The sequence below is a fragment of the Poeciliopsis prolifica genome, unplaced genomic scaffold (genome assembly GCF_027474105.1).
Source record: "Poeciliopsis prolifica strain line A6 unplaced genomic scaffold, Auburn_PproV2 SCAFFOLD010, whole genome shotgun sequence".
NCBI classification, from domain to species: Eukaryota; Metazoa; Chordata; class Actinopteri; order Cyprinodontiformes; family Poeciliidae; genus Poeciliopsis; species Poeciliopsis prolifica.
In genome coordinates, this window is record NW_026562385.1 from 8,116,985 (window position 1) to 8,137,462 (window position 20,478).

Genomic DNA, 20,478 nt, shown 5'->3' on the forward strand with positions numbered 1-20,478 from the left:
TGCGCCCGTCTTCATTCATCTGTCCTCTCAGCGATCGATTGTCAGCTCATTTCTCCTTCATCGCCTCTCCATCTGTTCACATCTGCCACGCACAAACCCATCAGCTTCATTTCATCTGCACATTTTATTTGTCCTCTCAGTGTTTCAAAGCTGTCTGGGTATTTCTGTTTGATTTGCATGCTCTGGGGTTCAGTCTCAAATTAAACCTGTCATGGAGTGCACTAGAAAAGAAAAGAGAAACACAAAAGAAGTCACTTGAAACCGTGTCCAATTTTTTTCCAGAAACATCAGACCAGGTGTAGTGTGCATTAGGGACCCGTTTGCTTAATAAAACACTAACAAGCCTTTGAAAGAAGCATTTTAATCTAAATTAACTGCTGCGTCCATTAGCTTGTTCACTATTTCAAAGTCTTTTGTCTCAATCAGGTACGGATCAGTTAACGGTACCAAAGTATATGAAGGATTTAAAAAGTTTCTCATATTGGTCTGACACAAATTATAAATAAGATTACCAAAGAGCAGCAATGGTTATTCATACAGCTGCTAAAATGATGATTTTTAGTTATAATACATTTGTTAACATTGCAAATTAGCCAAGCGTATAACATCTTAAATGTACACACTCATCCTTGTCAAAAAAAAGTAATAAAATATTCTAGATATTAGATGGCATAAAGATATAAACACTTGCTAAATTACTTTTCAGTTGAATTATTTTTTGCTGCTCTTCTTACAGAGAAACTACGGATTATAACAAGCTAGCTTAGCTCGTTGGCTCGCCTGACTGTTTGCAGGCCTGCAGTCTGCTGCTTGTAGCTTGGAAACGCTCTAAACTGACAGCAGTGCAGGGCATTTAGACGAGGGTGAATTTGTTTTAGACGGCAGCGTGTGATGGCGATTTTTTGCGGTTTTTGGAAGCCCATCTTTCTACCTCAATACCGTTAACCGGTCCGTAATTCATCCAGGTACTTCTAAACATCCACTCCAATTTTGGTTCTCACTTTGTAAATTGTCCCAAGTCTCACAGCAGTCAGTTAAATTTCCCCTGGTGTTAGATTTAATAACGTTCTAGTTGTCCTCTGGGCGATGTTGTCAGAGAGTACAGGATCATTGGTGTGTTATTTGAAGCTTTGGATAATGATGGAGACGGGAGGAAATAAGTTCCTCTGAAGCACTTTCATGGGGAAAACTAGGTTTTAGAGACTTCCCTTTTTGTGTATTCGTTGGTCATAACTTTTTCTCTCAAAACTTAATTGCCAAGAAGGGAGAAAATTGTAAAATCTAAATTCTTGCTGAAAGGAAATCATAAATGTTAATCTTTTCAGTTGCAAATGATTGTTTATGAAACCAAAACAAATGTGGGAATTTAAGTTTGTTAAAGTGGTCCTTTGTATCTGTGCTGATTTAGTTTATATCAGCAGGTCTCAACAGCTGTAACATCAAATTAACCTGCAATTAACCCACAATTATTCAAATCTCGTAGCTCTGAGGCTGCTCATGTGTAAATAGAAAACCGACTCCAGCTCCAACAGTAATAAAAGAAGACGACGTTTTGGACACCGAATGCTTGGTGTCCACATGCATGGTTGTCGGTTCAATGTAGTGCACTGCTCCAGGATGTTTGAGACATTTTCTTTTTCTGTTTGAAATTTGAGAATACGCTTCAAATATTTGAAAAAGGAAAGCAAAAGTGAGGTGTGCTTCAGTTATTGTCTCCCGCCCGGGGCACAAAATCGAGCGCACCACCCTTACTTTGCTTGTTCTGATATTTGAAACCATTTCCAAGTGATGTCATCTCACACCTTGGTTCCATTCCCTTTTCTTTTGTTTTTCCTCTCCTTCTACCCTCACCCACTCCATCCATTCCTGTCCATCCCCACTCCTCCTCTTCCCAATCCATCCCCTCTCCCGCCCTCCTTGACAGTGCGGACGGGAGGCCGAGAACTTTGACCGCTTTTTCACGCGCCACCCGCCGGTGCTGACCCCCCCTGACGAGGAGGTGATTCAGAACTTGGACCAGGACGAGTTCCAGGGATTCTCCTTTATCAACCCGGCGTTCCCAGCAAGTGCTGCTACCGCCGCCACTGCCGAGCAGGCTTGATTTCCGCTCCACGCACCGGAACATGGACTCACACGCAGAAAACTCCACGGCACACACACACAGATACCAATACCAGGCCATGAATGGACACAATGACGCTCTGAGCGCAGATTTGTTGTTCAGACTTTCACATCTTGTGTTAACCCCAATCTGAGGTTCAAAACATAACTGCATGAACTGTAGCGCTCTGGAAGTATAAAAAGCATATTTAAAATAACTACAGTATCTTGCAAAATAATTTTTTTCATATTACAAAAGAAAACTCATTTTAAATGTATTATATCTGGTTTTCTCGATAGATTTATACAAAGTAGTTCATAGTTATGGTATGCGAGGGAAATAATCATTACATAACATTTTTCTTAATAGAAATCTGAAATGTGTGACATGGATTTTTACTCAATCCTATTATATCTGTGAATAAAATCTGCCAAGACAAGGCTGTTCAACAAAGCAGGCCATGCAAAGAGAACAAACCAGTGATAACTGTGGAGGAGCTGCAGAGAGTCACAGCTCATGTGAGAGAGTCCAATTGACAGGCCAGCTTTTCATTGAGTTGGGTCAGAAGAAAGCCAATATGTGGAAGAAGGTGTTTTTGTTAGAGGGATCAAAATTTAAGATTTGAAAGTTGATACATAGATGCTCCAAAAGAACTTCGGCTATTTTGGTGAAAAATTGGCAGAAATCTTAAAGCTCAGGATCTCAAATCTCTGAAAGTGTAACTATAGATTTAATTTCTAAAACATTAACTTTTCACCTATTCCAGCTGTGAAAGGATGCTCCACAGTTTTGCTTGATTCCCAATAAAATATCTTTACCATCTTAGTTGTTACTGGGACTTTGCAAGATACTGCAGATATATTCTTTATGCTTTTGCTGTCCAGTTTTTGCGACAGCATAGTATAACAAACAAACGAAGTATGCCATCAGTGTATTAACCAATGTATTGTAAGGATATGCATGATACAGTGAAAACTTTTATAGATAAAAGCATGGGAATCTGATTCACCCCAAGTTTTTCAGAATCATTGCTAGCTTGTGTTTATTGCAATGTGAACAGAGATTTGTGCTTAATAATCATCAGCGCAGAACCAAAACAAGGACGGAAAAATAACTGGATGATTAAATTTTTCACAAAATGTCAATTTAAACAGTTTAAAACGATTATATCACACAGAAATAATTTAACTGACAATCTAGTAAATTTTTTGGCTAATAAAGGCCAAGTATTGAAATCAAATGCAGATTTTCTGTGTAAACAAGCTCTGATCTTTGAGATTTTTACTTTACTTTTTGGGGGGGTTGAAACTTGAACATTTTAGTTAGATATGTGCATTTTAATGGGTATATATCTGTGTGAGTGTCTGTATGTTTATCCTTATCTAAAACTGGAATGCTTCACATACTTGCATGGTTTCTGTATTAGGAGTTTCTCTAGACTTTTGTTCCTGCCTGTTCTATCGTGAGTCATTTTACAAAACCTTGTTTTACCCTATCAAGCAACCACGTGTACAGTCACACTTGCACCACAAATATCTAATTCTTAGTGCATGTTACTGCTTTCCATCCATTGGATCGGTATGGCGAAATGCAGTTGGGAACTTGGTGTTGCTGGAAGGCTTGAAGTAGTTCATTATCTAGATAACGCTCTTTCTTCTACTTGGATCGGATGTATTGTTAAGTATTTAACCTGGAAACAAGACTTTTTGTTTACGTTACAAATGCATGATTCCTGTACCCTGACATTTGTTTACAATGTGTGTGTGTGTGTGTGTGTGCATGTGGGTTTTGTCACGTGTGTATGATGCTTGTATGCAGAAAATTTGAGGGTTTTTTTGTTTTTCTTTTCTCAACACGGAAAGCTTCGCCTGTCCTCGCTTACATTTTCTCATCTGCGGAGTGTTGGCATGGCCACCTCCTCCTCATATCGGTCCAGCTTCTTTTGAAGTAATTAGTCAGAAGCCAAAGTATTGGCAGAAATGTTTGCGGGACAGTTTTTAACAACCAAGTGATCTTCACTTTTCTTTATTGTCTAAAAGAATAGTTTCCACAAAATTCAGAAATGGGAGGAAAGGAAAGCTTGGATTCATTTTTGTGTTTTCCAGATGTAAACAACGTTGGGTTAAAAGGTGATAAAACTGAATTAAAAAAAAATTGCACAGCACACTTTTTACTGTTTTTATATGATGCATAACACATTACGGTTGGAATCGCATCACATCAGGGTCAATTGAACATGTTAACTTACCCTGAAAACAAAAGCTATACAGATTGTATTTTTGCAGCTTCTCCTCTCAAATGGCATGCTTATTTATTTAATTGAACAATATTCTCTTTAATTAATTGCTTAAAATATGCAAAAAACATAATTCCAAGTATCTCAATAAACTGGTGAGGCAGCTAAGTATTGATCATGTCGGTTTGCATACATCAACAAATGGAGACAATTAGAGAAAAGAACATAAATCATAGTTACAAAATAATTTATTGCAAGGACTTAAAGACAAAAATTGCATGTCACTTCCTCTGTTTGGCTAAAATGTCCTTCTTTGCTTTGCTAGATAGCTAAAAATTAAGAAGTCGACGTGTTTGTAATAGGTCTGAATTAGATTATGTTCAAAGTTTTCAAAGAAATGTTCTCAATCAAATCCTGCTAATTTCAAGACTGGATTCGCAACACTGGATGTAGATGACTATTTTCAAAGATAATAGCTTGTTGGATTCACACTTGGAGGCTCGATTTTTTTTTTTTTTTTAAGTTCCAGAGAGATATTTCAGAATGCCCTGAAGGCAAAACTCCAACATAGAAATTCAGCGTTGGGTGAGTCACGGCAAGTACATCACCCAATATGGCTGCCAAACAACTTAAACACTTATGAGAGGTAATTTTAACAAGTTAATGATCTGTTAGTTTATGTGTTTATGTACGTGTTGGTTTAGTCCAGACAGAAGCAGAAAAACGCCTGTGAAATCTGTTGGTGAACATGTTGGTTCTCTTAGTGTTTGAATACATACAGTACATTGGAAGTCTAAAAAAATTGAAAGCTGAAAAACAAGTCAATTTCATGAGCTTTCCGTCTTCTGTTAATCCCAGATTTTAATCCCAATTTCTGAACAACAAGCTGAACACAGTCCTGTATATAAATTTTGCATGTCTACATTTACTCCGAGTTTTTCTGCGTTCTTAGTAAGTCAGACTTTAATTTTGTCTTCAGATCAGACACAGTTTTTGAGTGAAATCTGGTACGAGTACAAGCAGGTTTGCATAAAATAGATCCGCCTCCGTTCAGGTCCCTCGTTGGTCCTTACAGCTAATTTATAAATAAACCATGACGCATGATTCTCTCCACCAACCAGGCATTGTAACATCTACTGTAATGCGGCGCTCTCTTTTGAAACGCCGTTTGGTTTTACAAAGATATTCAACTCTTGTTTGTGTGATCAGTGAGACGATGTGTGTGTTTTATTTTGTTTTTCTGTTTTGCAAGGTAAGAATTTTGATAATTAAGGAACCATTAAAGTAAGAGCTACAATTATCAAGAACAGTGAAGAAGTTTGGCTTTGTTAAATATAATTATGAATCTCAGAATATTTATTCTGAGATTCATAAATTTGTGTTCACCGCCTGTGCTCTCGCTTGTTTCATTTTTTCCTGCTGAATTTCAACGCGACAGATATAAAGATATGTTGTGCACCAATATATTACTGTGTCTAATGTCTTTATATGCTTATAATTACACATGTGGTCAGTATTGTAAAGGAGGAGGAGTTCTCATAGATTGGTGGGGGGGTTCTACCCATTCTTTTTGTTCAAAAGACGACGATAAAACAAACTGTGCATGAAAAGAAATTCTTATCATTTAGTATTTACTCCAATATTATTACGATCCATGTTTTCTATAATAGCAGTACTCCAAAGCTTTGATCTAAACTATTATGTGTTTTGTCTGTGAAGATTCATATAATGAAGGAGTGTGCTTTTTACAATGCTTTCCATGTGCCAAATTTCCATTTTGTTCTTTTTTTTTTTTTTACTCTTTTTGGGGTATTCCTAGAATAGCGGACGTTCCATAAATAAAGAATTCAAAATCCGTGCTTTTCAAGTTTGCTTTGTGCATTTTATTGTCCTTCGGTGCGCATCTGTTGGGTGGCGATGGTACCTTCTGCATCCCTCACTGCCGTAGCTTTGACTCATTACAAAAACTCGCAAACCATGTCGGCGCCACTGAGAAACAAGCTGATGTGTTCGTAACAGAACATGGAGAATGGATCGACTTAAAGAAAAATAATCCAAGAGGCAGAGATCGGGGGGTGGGGGTTGCAGGAGGTGAAAGAGAGGGTGATCGTCGGCTCACCGGGCGTACGTTTGTAAAAGAGGAGGGAGATTCACTAATGAACGCCTGGAAACGAGGGAGGAAAGGGGGTTAGACGGGGGAGAGGACAAGATGGAGGGAACGGACGGGAATGCAAAGCAACGCTCTGTGAAACAAGTCAGGCAGCGAGGGCAGGCTGTGCATATTTCATGGCTGCCACTTATCATAAGAGCCTTTCCATGATGGGGGAGCGCAGGTCTGATGACTTCAAGGAAATAACATGCAGAACACGGCCTACATACACACAACCCCGCTAAGCCACTCAAGCACTCCTCGCCGCCTCTAAAGCTGCTCTCAATCCACCATACAAGCTGTTATGCTGCTGCTCTGACTGGCTGCACCGTTCCCTTTTTCAATAATTGTACCGCGCACCATTTACTACCCGCAGCACATTATGGTGTTAACAAGCATGGACACAAATTACATGCGCTGATTTTTTTGACTGGGCTGTCGTAAAATGTAATGGGAAGGCTAAAGCTGCTGCGCTGCCACTGCGGTGTATGCAAGGCTGGCAAAGGCAAGCCAGGAGTAGAAGTCATTCATTTGAAGATAAAAACGGTGCTAATTTGGTCCTACATTGATCTAGGAGTAAAAATGTGTCAAGCAACGACTGGACGGCATTAAGGGAGTTACGGTTTGCTGTCTGATTTGAGGAAGAACAAGTTATTTTTGCAAAAAAAAAAAAGAATAATAGCACATCTTGTTCTCCAGGAGGACAAGATTTTTCTAGAAACCTGCATGTTTAAAAACTTTTTTTTCTTCCGCCAAAATATCCAACTGATCTATAATTGGTCCAGTTTTGTCTAAAGTTGACGCAACAAATTTTGCAGCTCTGTGTGGCGCCTCGGTCTGTATTATCTTTGGCTCTTTTGTCTCTGTAGCATCCAAGTGGGTGATAGTCACGCTCCAGTTGTGCCTCATGTTTCTCACTGACAATTTGGAAAATTGGTAAGAAAAAAGTGATGCCGTCACTTGGTGTAGAACAACTTTAAACTGTGGAAATCTCACACCTCTGTTTTTCGGTTTCTGCCTGTGAATGCACCACATTTTTATTTAACGTGTGATCAGCTGGTTCCTCCCTGGTTAAGACTGCCAGCCCACCCATTGGATTAGGTTAGGATTGTTTTTCATTTTTATCTGTTTTACAAATAATTCACGCTTTACAAGAAATAGTTTAAAGAGTGCAGCAGCTTTAAAATTCAGTATAATTCAGCTCTGGTCTCTGAATTATACATGCATATTGATTGAATCTGTGATGTTGAATATGAATTTTATTGATGATCGAAACAAAGTGAAAAGTTTCTTGCATTGACTTAGTGTTTTGTTTCTTTGTCTGAAATGATAGACGATTTACCTTAGGTTAATAGTTTGACATTTAAGAAAAACAATTGTTGCTCACAGTCACAGCAGAAGATAAATTCCGCTACGTGAATTAAATAAGAAGATGGAAGCAGCAAAGGGCTCATTGATTATGAAAGCTGAAAACAAATGTGAACGGCTTATCGTGTTTTGTAATAAAACGATCCCGCCTGCTCTGGTTAAGCTTGTGTGCCGACACATTTAATCTGCAGCCTGTGAAAAGAGGCAACATTTGCAGACATTTGCACCATCATCACATGTTGGCTCGTCTACTCGGTGGGTAGGCTCATACGTTCCCAATCGATTGTTTAAGATGGAGTTACACTGAACACAACAACGTCCAGAGACTTAAACTCCTTAATATTGTCTCCCTTTGGTGATCAGGTTGTGTCTCTAGTGGCAACTTGGGCCAGATACACAGCTGACCGACGGCTCACATGAACCAGTGGAGAAAGAGAAGTGGTCAAGGAAAGACATGCCTTGTGTTCATCAGTCCTTATTAATATGAAGCACAAAGTCAATGTGACTATGAAACGTGGATTTGCTTGCTTTTTTTTTTTTTTTTTTTTTTGCTGGCATCTGTATTTCATCCAGCGTCGCTGTAAAGCAGGAGGGAGTCCTCTCTCTCTGCAACAGTGAACTCCAGCACTCGGGCCGTGTAAAGTTTGCATTGGGTCTGGATGGAGTATTCGGCGAACACTGCGAGGCGCGGAGCTGCTGTATAGTGTGATAATTAATTCCAAATGTTGCGGCCTCCCAAATTAAAGCCAGTGGCTCCGGCACAATGCGGCAGCCGCTTATCAGCCCGAAACAGGTCAGCGTTCGATACCGCCTTTTTTTTCATTCCTTCCCACTTCACCTCCCCTCTCCTTGGTCCCTCTCTCTCTCTCTATGTGTGTCTCTCTCTCTGTCTCTCTCTCTCTCTGTCTCTATTTCTCTCTGTGTGTCTCTCTCTCTCACTCTCTGTGTCTCTCTGTGTGTGTCTCTCTCTCTGTCTCTCTCTCTCTGTGTCTCTCTCTCTATCTCTCTCTCTGTATCTCTCTCTTTCTCTCTGTGTGTCTCTCTCTCTCACTCTCTGTGTCTCTCTCTCTGTCTGTGTCTCTGTGTGTCTCTCTCTGTCTCTCTTTCTCTCTGTGTGTGTGTCTCTCTCACTCTCTGTGTCTCTCTCTCTGTCTCTCTCTGTCTGTGTCTCTCTCTGTGTGTGTCTCTCTCTCTCTGTGTCTCTCTCTCTGTCTCTCTCTCTCTCTCTCTCTCTCTCTCTGTCTGTCTCTCTCTCTCTGTCTCTCTCTCTCTGTCTCTCTCTCTGTCTCTCTCTGTCTGTGTCTCTCTCTGTGTCTCTCTCTCTCTCTCTCTGTGTCTCTCTCTGTCTGTGTCTTTTTGGAACTCGGAAAATCTGCTCCCAGATGCATCGATGCACGTTTCCTGTTATTTAACCAAAAAATAATAATAAATGTAGGTGCGGCTTGTAGTCCGGAATTACAGTACTCTTAGTTATTTGACAACTTCTCGCTACAGAGCAAACATTCAGGCAACAAGTGCTAACGATTCTGCTGTTTGCCTCTTTTGCCCTCCATGACCCACCACGCCACTACCTCACGCCCAAGAAGCCCCTATAAGCTGATGATGGTCCTTGTGTGTTAGAAATGAATGGAAATGTGGCAGCTTTTATTTACTGCATCCAGAACACTCTGCTTCTCCGCTTTCCATTTCTAACAGCCTTTTTCTTTTTCTTGTTTTGTTTTTTTTTTCTGCACCACATGCCTGCTGAGCCGAAATGTGCAATGGCACTTCCCTGTCCAGGAGAACCCGTCTGCTACTATCGCTACACACACGATTCCCTCTGAGTCACCGTTGTCCACAGTCTCTCCAGTGTTTCTCTCTCCTCTCTTGGAAATTCTCTCATGTTCTCATTTTGCTCTCAGTATTTACATTTTGTGATCTTTTGTTCGTGGGATTCCCCCCTTTTTTACTCGTATGGCACATGAAAAAGTTTTAACTTGAAGATTTATCCAGAGAACTTTGCATCATATTGCATTAGATTGGATTTTATTTTTTTTTTGGTATAATGTTTTACTATCATAAACAAAGGAGGTCGTGGATCCAAAGTTCCAACTCTCAAGTTCCCAGTTCAAACGCCAAACCACTGCATTTACGCCAAATCTGCGTGAACGTCGAACGTCTTTTTGGTGCCTCAACATGATAATATTTGTCACACAATCTCAACAACACTGATGTTGTTGGTCATATGTTTTCCAAGGCCTCCACAGAGAGATACCAGGCATCATGGAGGTAAGTAATGTGCAAGCGCCTTTCCTGGAAATACACGCAATTGTGAGAATCTCTTTAGAAGCACTTTGTGTTGCGTTGATGCATAATGTTATAATGTTACGCTGGTACCACTGAAACAACTACAATCAAGACATATTGGGAATGCATAAATTTTGCTCATTTTAAGTTCATGACATATTCTTGATTTATAGACGTTTATAGATGTGAACTACTGACCAGAACCTTGAATCAGACATTTTCTCTCAGCTTTTCCCTTTGCATACACACGAATATAAGCAATAGAAAACTCCTGCAGGGCGATCTGTTTTCTCGCTCTTGGTGTGCGACTTCATCGATTCGCGCTTTCGAAACCTTTCTAACTCCGCTCAGACATGTGAGGTGAGGCTTTTTGGTTTTGGCTGAAAGCGCATCACAACATAAACGCATACATTTGTGTTCGCTTGTCAGCTGAAACCCATCGATAGCCTGAGGTCTGAGTCTTATCCCGCTTTACGAACATCTTGTTTTGTCCGGTGGTAAAATGGTGCTTTCGCCGCAGTGGCAGCTAAAAAAAAAAAAAAAACTCACTTAGATTTAAGATGTAAAAAAGTCTGCAGTTTTATTAACAATCTGATAAAATGAAACATTTACTGTTTTCAGTAAATGTTTTCTTCTTTTTGCTCTTCTGGAGCAAAAAGAAGAGCGAAATATCTCAAGAAACTTGGTCACAACAGGACAAATTATTTCTTTACGTTGCCTATATGTCCTGCCACACACTTTAATGTTAAGTCGACTGGTTGAAGCATTCGGTTGGCTAATCGCTCCTTTTTAAATCCCTGCCTGACTGTGTGGTTAAAAACCTGGATGGAGATATGTTGGAGTCGGGGAAATGATCAGATCCTATTACGATCAATGCAAGAGTCTGAATTTCCTCCTGGACTGCATCCCAAAATCCTCCTTTTCCACATCTCTGGGGTCATAGTTCAGGTGTTATTTAAGCTTTTGAGATGCTAATCATCTGCTCCCGGGTATGAAAACAACCTCGTTGCCACGGTTGTTTTTCACTTTACTGTCGGAAAGTGAAAAATAACCGAAAGCAGAGGGAATGACTGTTCAAGCATGCCTCAAATGGAAAAACGAATAAACTAAAATGCAAAAAGAGCCTAACCTGAAAGAGTTACTGCAACATGCTGTCACCATCTGAAGTATAATTCTACAATTTAAGTTTTCAACAACACAAAAAAGATGCAAAGCACTTTGAAATACCTTGTTGCTGAAAGTTGCTCTACAATTAAAACTTGACTGACTGATAAGTTGATGATCTACTCTGAGTTGTTAAACGGCACTTTGCTCTCTCCCTCCCATACATTTCATCCCATCCCTCTCCAAAAACGTTTCCGTTCTTATTTCATTTTTCACCCTGTCGTCTCTCCATCGTTGCACCATCCGCAACTTTCAAACCCCACTCGCAGAGAAACCGCCGGGACACCTGTAACTTTGACAAGGAGTTCACCAAGATGGCTGTGGACCTGACGCCGACGGACAAGCTCGTCATCATGAACCTGGACCAGGACGAGTTCCTCGGATTCTCCTACACCAACCCTGAATACGTGGCTCCTAATTAATTTAACACACTAGGATGGACAATAAAGAGAGGTAGAAAATAAGGTCTTAGCACAAAATTGAGGCAAAAAGAAAGAAAGGCGACAAAAATTGTTCTTATTTCGTGTGTGTTCACCAAATGTCTTTTTTTCTTTTCTTTTAGATGTTACTTAGGTTTGAGTCAATCACTAATCCCAGAGATTTGGAAACGAGATGAAGAGATTCCGATCTCTCCAGATGAAATCTGATCAAACCCAAAATGAGCCGACTGCCGCCGTTTCATGTATTCATTTTACGCCGCTGCGAGAAAAACAATGGATTCTCTTGAGTTGGTCCTCATTATTTTAACACAACAGTGAAAAGCTCTTTCGTTTGAGTCCCTCATTCACGTTTTCCTCACGTAAAATTAGCAGGTCTCAACCACAGCGTCACTAATGTGCCATGATGTTAAGGTAGCTATGTAAAGTTTTGTATGTTTTCAAGTCTTTGTATAAATAAATGTACATCTACTGAACGACTCGTCCGTGTTTCTAAGCGTTGCTGTCGTTTTCGCAGCCGTTCCCAGGCTTTCCCTGAAATCGTCCATCCAGATTGGCATCATGAATGTATCAGTATTTTACCCATCAGGCAACAACTCAAGTGTCACTCGCCCTGTTTCATATTCGCCTTGTCGAACGCCGTAAGCACACTGTGCCTTGCAAAAGTGTTCATTGAGATTTTTTCACATTTTGTCATGTTAGAAACACAAGCTTATTTTATCAGGACTCCGTGGGACAGGCCAGCACAAAGTCGTGTGTTATTGTGAGGCGGAAGAAAATGGACACGTGGTTTTTCAAATGTTTTACAGATTAAAAAAAGAAAAAATGTGCCGTGGATTTCCACTGCAAGTTGTTTTGATATATTGTCTGATTCTTGGAGGGTCAGCCACATGGAGGTGTTTCTCCTTCTCTTTTCAAAAACTGAGGCCTGCTCAGACTGAATGGAGAGAGTTCATGCAAGTGTCAACTTTTAGTTGCTACCTCACATTTTCAATTGGATTTGAGTCTGGACTTCTTCTGGGCTATTCTGATATTTGAGTAGTTTAAACTCCTGCATGGATTGTGGAAAACTGGAGAAGGGAAACCTTATGCCTTCCTCTCTTCTCTTCCAAGAATGCCAGATAATCAGTGATCCTTGTTCACCATGCTTTCTCCAGCAAACCGCCGAGGCCTTCTAAGAAATTCGAAAACAGATTAAATCACATTGAACGTTTTCTGAAGCCCTTTGGTTACCTTGGGTTTTATTTAGGAGTATTAGATTCAAGTAAATTTAAATGCTTTCACATTTTTTATGTTTTGTTTTTGAAAATGTTGGAAAACCATGCAATCTTTTTTCTTCTTTTTTTTCTCAGCTTCACAATTATGGGCACCTTTGTGTTGGCAAAGTCCAATTCAAATACTTGCAAGGCACTATGTGTGAATCTACTGCCAAACTGCTTGACTTTGTTGAAAGAAGAAACATTACATTAGAAACCATATTAAAAATTTAAGAAAGTCCTATTTCTACTTGCAAATCAGATTTTTCTTTTTTTTTTTTTTTACATTATGCCATCTAACAAACTAAAACAAAAGGAACCAGAGAGTCTGACCCTCGATTAAAGTATTTGTCTGGTGAAAGCAGAACGCCGCAAAATGAGATATGTTTTCAATTCAACACAAACCTTTTCCATTATAAACATCACGTGCCGTTATTGTCCAAACACCGTCACAGTGTCTCATCTTTTGGACGATTTGAGGCTGCATTTGTTTCGCCTGGATGCCCTACACGTAAAATACCGTCAGACACGTGTTAGTGACCTTTCACAAGCATTCAGCTGTACATTTTGTTCTTGGGAAATGTGTAAATATCTACCAACATCAAGATCCCTCAAGTTCTCCTCGGCAACCCCATCAACGTGATATTTATTCATGCCAGCGGCTCAGTGGACGTTAAGTACGAATCAGATCGTTGCTCTGTGTTTGTTTCTTTAATAAAAGCATAAAACTGGACAAATGAAACAAAAAGAGACTTGAGTCCGAAAGCTGAAACAATCAACCAGTTCCTGGGGATGTTTGATTACTAGAAGAACACTATGCATGCATGTGATGAACTTCCTATTATCTTGTTCCATACAACATGGATTTATTCTTTATTAGACGTAGGTGTGCAATAAATGCTTTATAAGAAGAATAGATATAATTTGTGTTGCTGACTCTATGATATGATTATTATGCTACTTATTCACAGATGTAAAAGGACTATGCCCAGCTGTGCTTGTACATATAATCTGCTTCTGAATGCGTTGGAGGAAGAGTCTTCCATTTCCCAATTTGTGTTCATGTGCGGGGAAACTGGTGCGCTTACATGGGATTTTTATGCAGAACATGAGTTTGATTCCCAGCCACAGGAGCTCTGTCCATTGGCTGCTTTGGCCTGGATTGTCTCTGCATCTCCTTCTCTGTTCTGTTTTCCAGACCTTTTCTCTGATCTAACCTTCCAATCTGTCTTTTTGTTTGTTTGTTTCAACCTTTTTTCATTCCTCCTTCCTTCTTCTCTTCCTGCTTTCGCCTCGTCTCCTTTTCCCTGACCTTTCTCCCACTCTGTAGGTTTTTTTTATTATTATTATTATTTGCAGGTTTCTTCGTTTTGGTTTCGACCCACTCTGTTGTATCTTTCTTTTCCCCTCTCCATGACCCGCCTTATTAAGTCTGCTCACCGTTAAAATCCACTTCTGATTAGGTATCGCTAAGTTGGCGGCCATGTTTTAAATTCTGCTTGGGTTTTTAGTCTCGGTTACGCTCCTAACAACATTTGAGTCCTGCACCTGAAGATGATTTTTCAGGAAAGTCACTTTCAGAGAATGTGTTTTGTGAAGCAGTTAAATGATAGGAAAATATGTGTTGTCGTGTTGGGGGAAGTTGTAAAATAATAAATTACATTGGAAAAAAAAAACAAACCTCACTGACTGTGTTTTCTTCAATCCATAAAGTGAATTTTTAGTGGATAATTGTAGAACACGGCGCAAGGGACAAAATTTCTACAAGACAAAGTGAGAAACGTGTGAAAATTGTAGCTGAGCTTTGTTGCTGGTAAAGATAATTTAATAAATGTTCACTATTTGTTTTTCTACTGTACTTACACTGTTGTTTTTATTCACATCATAAAAGATATAGCAACAGACCTTTCTGCAATTAACATGAATGAAAAAGAAAGTGCTGTAAAAAAAATAAATAAATTATCTATAGTACACCATATTTATTAGGTTGCAAATATTTTCCTGCTCATATATCTAGAATTTCTGGCTGGTTCATATATTCTCCACTCTTATTGTGAGTTTTTGTGATCGCTGCCTAAATATCAATGGTGTAGAATTTGTGACCGTTCGTACTACGATCACATTGTGAGTTTTTGTGATCGCTGCCTAAATATCAATGGTGTAGAATTTGTGACCGTTCGTACTACGATCACATTGCAAAGTCTAAAATATTCCACTTTCAGGGGAAAAAAAATAAAATATCTGGGTTTTGGTGAAATCTGAGCAAAATGTCTGAATTGGAGTTTCTTTCTTACACAAGTATGGCTGATCTAAAAGGCCCTCTAATTTATTTCATTTACTGCATCTTAAAAGCGCTCAAGAGGGAAGCATGACAGTGGAGCTTATTGGATTTATTTCACACCATCTTATTTGCTTGCCCTCTCCTTTCCCAATCTCTCTCTCTCTCTCCCTGTGCAGCTCTACTGTTGCTCCCGTTAAGCAAACATATTAGACACACTTTCACCCAAATGAACCCGTTACTTCACCTCGCTCTTAATGAGCTGGTCTCGCTGCTTTTCATTCAATTACACGCAAAAATAAAAATAAAAAGATTTCAATCACTGAAGGTCTTAACCATTTCTCTGGTGTTACCATTATTTTTAAAGCATCCCAGTGGTTTGGATTTCGTGACGCTTTGTCCACTTAAAACCTGAAAATTCAATGGATGGTAATTGGGATTTCAAGTTATTGACATAGCTTATGAAAATACCAGTTTTAATAGCAGAAGATGTAAAGAAAGCTGAGTTTTCCTGTGAAAATGGGGTGAGAGCCAGGTCACCAGGAGGCAGCGGTGAATCCGTCAACCAGAAGTTGTTGTTAGACGTACGATGAGAAAGAAGCGGGATTTTGTAACAAACATAAACCGATACAATACTCAAGCTCCCTGACCCATTGCTTGGGCTCTCCGTCTGCAGAGGCCGCATAAATCACTTCTCTGACATACGAGCATCATGCCAGCATCATTCCACATCGCCATATGTCCCCTTCTGCCCCGAAGACTGCTCCATCTGCCGAAAGACACACAAAACAACCAAACACATCTGCACACGCTTAATGCTCGCAGCAGATTCGTCAACGTCCTCTATCCGTCAGACACCCTTCACTTCTTCTTCTTCTTCTTCTTCATTTATTTTTTTTTCCTCTTCGACATAGTTCGTTGTTTGCCCACTAATTTCTGCAAGCTTGTCAGGCTCCTCTAACTTTCGCTCCTCCGCCCTCCCCTCCTTTCCGTCTCCCCGAGATTGGCCAGAGGCGAGGAAGGGTTCCAGTTCACTGAGCAGAAACCACGCCGTCTTCCTCCTCCTCCTCCTCCCTTCGACGGCCGCCTTCGTCTCTCTGTCTGTCTGTCCTCCTCCTTCTGCGAATAACTTGGAGTAACTGGGTGCACAAGAGTAGTGGGGAGGAAGAGAAAAAGAGAGGAAGGGCTAGGAAAGGACACTTCAGGTGACTGCAGACTTCTTGTCTGCTTGAGGGATGCAGAGTCCATAGAGCTGCTTTAACCTACAGTGATTAACTTCACTGACTGAAGGAAAAAAGTATGATTTAATTAAAAATACGCCAAACACAGACCTGTGGGCTCTAAGCCTAACCATTCATTCCTCTGCATTTTCTTTTTTGTATAAATCTTTGAGATATCAGAATTTGCACATAACTTTATATTATTGGCTGTCTGATGACAACATTTGAAAATATTACACCAGATGTTATAATCAGCGACTCAGAACTTCAGTAGACATTTTTGCCAAGTACATTTTTTGTTTGTTTTTTACTTTTACTTACTCATAGGGGTGTTATTGTACGTTCCAGGCACATGGTGGCTTCTCATAGCTCAATGAATTAACTACGTAAATATTTTGAAGAAAATGGAGAACAATAAAAACGTACAACTCTTCTTTGGAGCGTTGGACTGAGAGGCTGTTTGTATGACAGTAAACGTCAGCCAACGTGCAGGTACACCAGGTGTTTGCTAGTCGCTGCTGCCGCTAGTCTGGTGGAGCTGCGTTGTGGAGGGGTGCGGCGGTGTGTCAAACTGGTTTTGTAAACGCTTCACTTTGAGTCATGTAATAACTGTTAAGGTCAGGTTTATTATAAGTAAAAATAAATAAATATTTAAATAGTTTACCTAATAGAAAGAGACCGAGAGAGAATCAGAACCAAGGACAGCACCGCGTTCAGCACCGGGGACAGCTCCTGCGGTGCATTGAATCCAGCATGGGCATCCAGGTCTCACTGAATATAATCAATAAATAGTTTCATAGTTGTCATAATGAATAAGTTAACACATCTATTTATAGTAGTAGAGTTGTGTTCATAATTAAACGAGTGATCCAACCAATAAATGTAAAATTAGTGATTTAAATTTCCTCAGTTTCGATCATAAACTAACTAGAACTTTTCTCAGGTTGTCTCATGCAACAGGCCTCTGGTTGCTGCACTCACATTATTGAGTAGAACCAGTATAATAGATCTGCTGCAAGGACTCGAAAGCATTCCTGATGCCCGGTGTTCCTGCAGCACCCTTACTAAATGGCGTAGGGAACACATTCTCTCAGAGTTTTGGGAAAAGTCTTATCTACTCCTGTCGTTTTCAGCTGGGAAATGTTTCGAAAGCATTGGCAACCTCTGCCCCGCTGACGAACTTGCTGGTTCCTTGCCTTCCAGAGTCTTCCTCCACATTGAAGGGCTCTTTCCACCTGATCAGGTCCCCGGTCCCAGTGCTGTCCCCTGGCATTCCTACTGAGTCATCAGATGATTTGCCAGTTTCCTTGAGGCTGACAAAAAGTCCCTCTCCATAACCACTCTGAATTTCCCTTACATCCTGCATTTGGTCCTCTAGCTGGAGAAAACGCGTTCCTTCTGGCTGACACACCAGCCTGAAAACATAATGTTCTCTATGTGAATATGAAGATGTATTTATTTTGACGTTCAGTTGGTGGCACATTTAAAGTATAATTATTTAATTTACACCCTTTTGGGACCTCCACATAAAACGGAGTGTGATCAATTCGTGCTGTGTTGTGCAAATGTTTGTGTCACAGTCCAGATCTATCTTCTCTTCTGATCTCTGCAACAGGCGGGACCTTCACGCTTCTTCCACAGCCGGAGCTGCGGTGGTGGGCGGGACCCTAAAGCAGAACGGAGGTTTGCGATTGGCTACTGGCGTGCGCTGCTCGCCCGCGCGCCCAATCCGCGCCGCTCGGAGCTGCCGCGGGCGGAGTCTGGAGGCGCGCGCGGTCAATTTTAGTTTGAGTTGGTTGGACAGAGAGGAGGAGGAGGAGGATGGGGATGAAGAGGAGGAGGAGGATAAGGGGGAGGCAACCGCTATCTTTTTTTTGCCCCCTTTCTCCTTCTTCTTCTTCTTCTTCTTCTTTTCTCTTTTTTTTCCATTTGTACCAACGGGCACAGCTGGCTCGGGCTTGTTACAGACCAGTCCAACTCGAGTAGCGTTCCGCCCGTCTCTCGTCTCAGTGGCCTGCATCCTGGACAGTCGATGATTTCTCGGCGTCTAACGCGGAACGTTTTGCGTGCGCGGGTTCGGACGACCGGCGGTGGCTTTTGACATGGAAGAGGACAAACAAAATGTGTCGACGAGTCAATAAAGCCGCCGTGGACAGCCCACAGGTCGTCCTCGTCTAAGGAATGGGGTTCTGTTCTGCTTAAAGCGACATGGTCGAGGGAGGAAACCCGGAGGTGAGATAGGGGCGAAAACTGTTTGGAAAACAGGCGTTTTGTCCGACAGAGGCGAGTCGTTCAGGAAGACGGGCGACAGGAATAAAGAAGGTTTTAAAAATAGATTTATATGTGTTAACTGGGACATATGAGGCCGGGAGAGGCGGGATGTGGCATCACCCTCCGCTCTGAGTGAGTGTGGGCAGGCAGCGTCGAGCTGTTGGGGACAACCGGTGGTCGCTCCGTCCAGCCTCCCTCCCACCTTCCCGAAGCTGCTATTTTCCTCCATATGCTCGGCAAATACCGAATCGTTTTTCAGTTTTCAAGTGCCTGTCCCTGCTCCTCTCTGTGACAATTCAAGTCTCGGCTTTGGGAAAATAAAGGGGTGAATCTGTAAAAAAAAAAAAAAAAAAAGAAGAAGAAGAAGAAGAAGCGGAGGAGAGAAGGAAAAAGGCACCCCAGGAGCCGCCTATATGAAGATGCTGATGTGTGACCGCGGCGTCCAGATGCTCGTGACGACGGTGGGCGCGTTCGCCGCCTTCAGCCTCATGACCATCGCCGTCGGCACGGACTACTGGCTGTACTCGCGCGGGGTCTGCCGCGTGAAGAGCAGCGGCGACAACGACACGAGCCGCAAGAACGAGGAGGTGATGACGCACTCCGGCCTCTGGCGAACCTGCTGTCTGGAAGGTACGTGATCAGTCTCACTGGCTGGCTGGCTGTCTGTCTGTCCTGAGGTCCAAGCTGTCTCTCTCTCTCTATGTGTGTGTGTGTGTGCATGGGTATGTTGACGTGCAGCTCTCAGCTCTAACACGCAAGCAGACGCCTTTCCCCGTCCATCGCGATGCCAGAAGAGAGTCGGGCTTATTTCGTCTTCACGAACACGAGCTCAGCCTGTGATCAGGCTTTGGAAGTTAAAGCTGTCATTCCTCAGGACTGAGACAGGATGTCATTGGCCAGAAGCATAACTAAGGGGGGAATCTGCGTGTTTCTTTTATTTATTTATTTAAGATAAATCAATAGGAGTCAGACAGATTTCCCTCCTGTCAGATCGGAGGCTGAATGGCTTTGGTGCGAATGGAGCAAACAACTGTTGAACACAGCAACACAGGAAGTTGCGGCCCATTGCCTTTCATTTTGCATATCTAAAAGTGAACCATTGTTTCATCACAACCACATAGTTACATGTATTTTTTTTATTATTTGTAGACGCAGTTGCATAATTTTATGCTTAAGAAGAAAATCACAAAGGTTTGACTTGCCTTCAATTTTAGTTCAATGATAGTAACAGAAACCTAACTATTGTGCCAGTCTGGTAAATGTATCAGTTTGTTTTGTTGTTGTTGTTGTTTTCTCCGGTAGAGCTTGAATGATTTCCAATCAGAACCACTTCACTCTCATATATTGACAACAGATCTCATATCACTCTCGTAACACTGACAGGATGTCTCCAATGCTGAAGAAAAGAATAAAAATACATTTTTAGTTGCTTAAAAAGGCGTTCCACAGGATGGGCAGTAAAGCGACTGGACTGTCTCGTGTGGCTCAACAGGTGAACAGTTCTAAAATGGCTTATAGACGAATAAAAACCTGATTTACACAACAAAGAAACTTTCACTTTTAGACCAAACAATTGCAAATGGTAGCACAGTTGTCTAAAGATATTATCTAGATGCATTATCCAGCATGAAATAGTTTCTGGGCAAGGACAGCTACATTTATTTAATTGTCAGTGAACAAACAACGTTATGAAAATCAAGAAACACAGCAGA

General features: G+C 41.1%; 2 protein-coding genes across 4 annotated transcripts in view; both read left to right on the forward strand.

Moving 5' to 3' along the window:
• The window catches only part of prkcbb (protein kinase C, beta b), an 80,342-nt gene extending 65,515 nt beyond the window's left edge, over nucleotides 1-14,827 (forward strand). Inside the window, exons 17-18 of one of the 3 annotated variants that reach the window (XM_055035176.1) lie at nucleotides 11,574-11,757; nucleotides 11,867-14,827. In XM_055035176.1, the coding sequence (XP_054891151.1) occupies nucleotides 11,574-11,726 (153 nt within the window). In that variant the 3' untranslated portion in view covers nucleotides 11,727-11,757; nucleotides 11,867-14,827. Of the gene's footprint in view, nucleotides 1-1,924; nucleotides 7,141-11,573; nucleotides 11,805-11,866 lie in introns of those variants that run through there. The other 2 variants (XM_055035175.1, XM_055035173.1) reach the window with 2 other exon arrangements.
• Nucleotides 14,828-18,336: 3,509 nt separating this feature from the next.
• cacng3b (calcium channel, voltage-dependent, gamma subunit 3b) overlaps nucleotides 18,337-20,478 on the forward strand; it is a 31,552-nt gene continuing 29,410 nt past the window's right edge. The window contains exon 1 of the mRNA XM_055035707.1: nucleotides 18,337-19,396. Coding sequence (XP_054891682.1) covers nucleotides 19,180-19,396 — 217 coding nt within the window. The 5' untranslated portion in view covers nucleotides 18,337-19,179. The remainder of the gene's footprint in view (nucleotides 19,397-20,478) is intronic.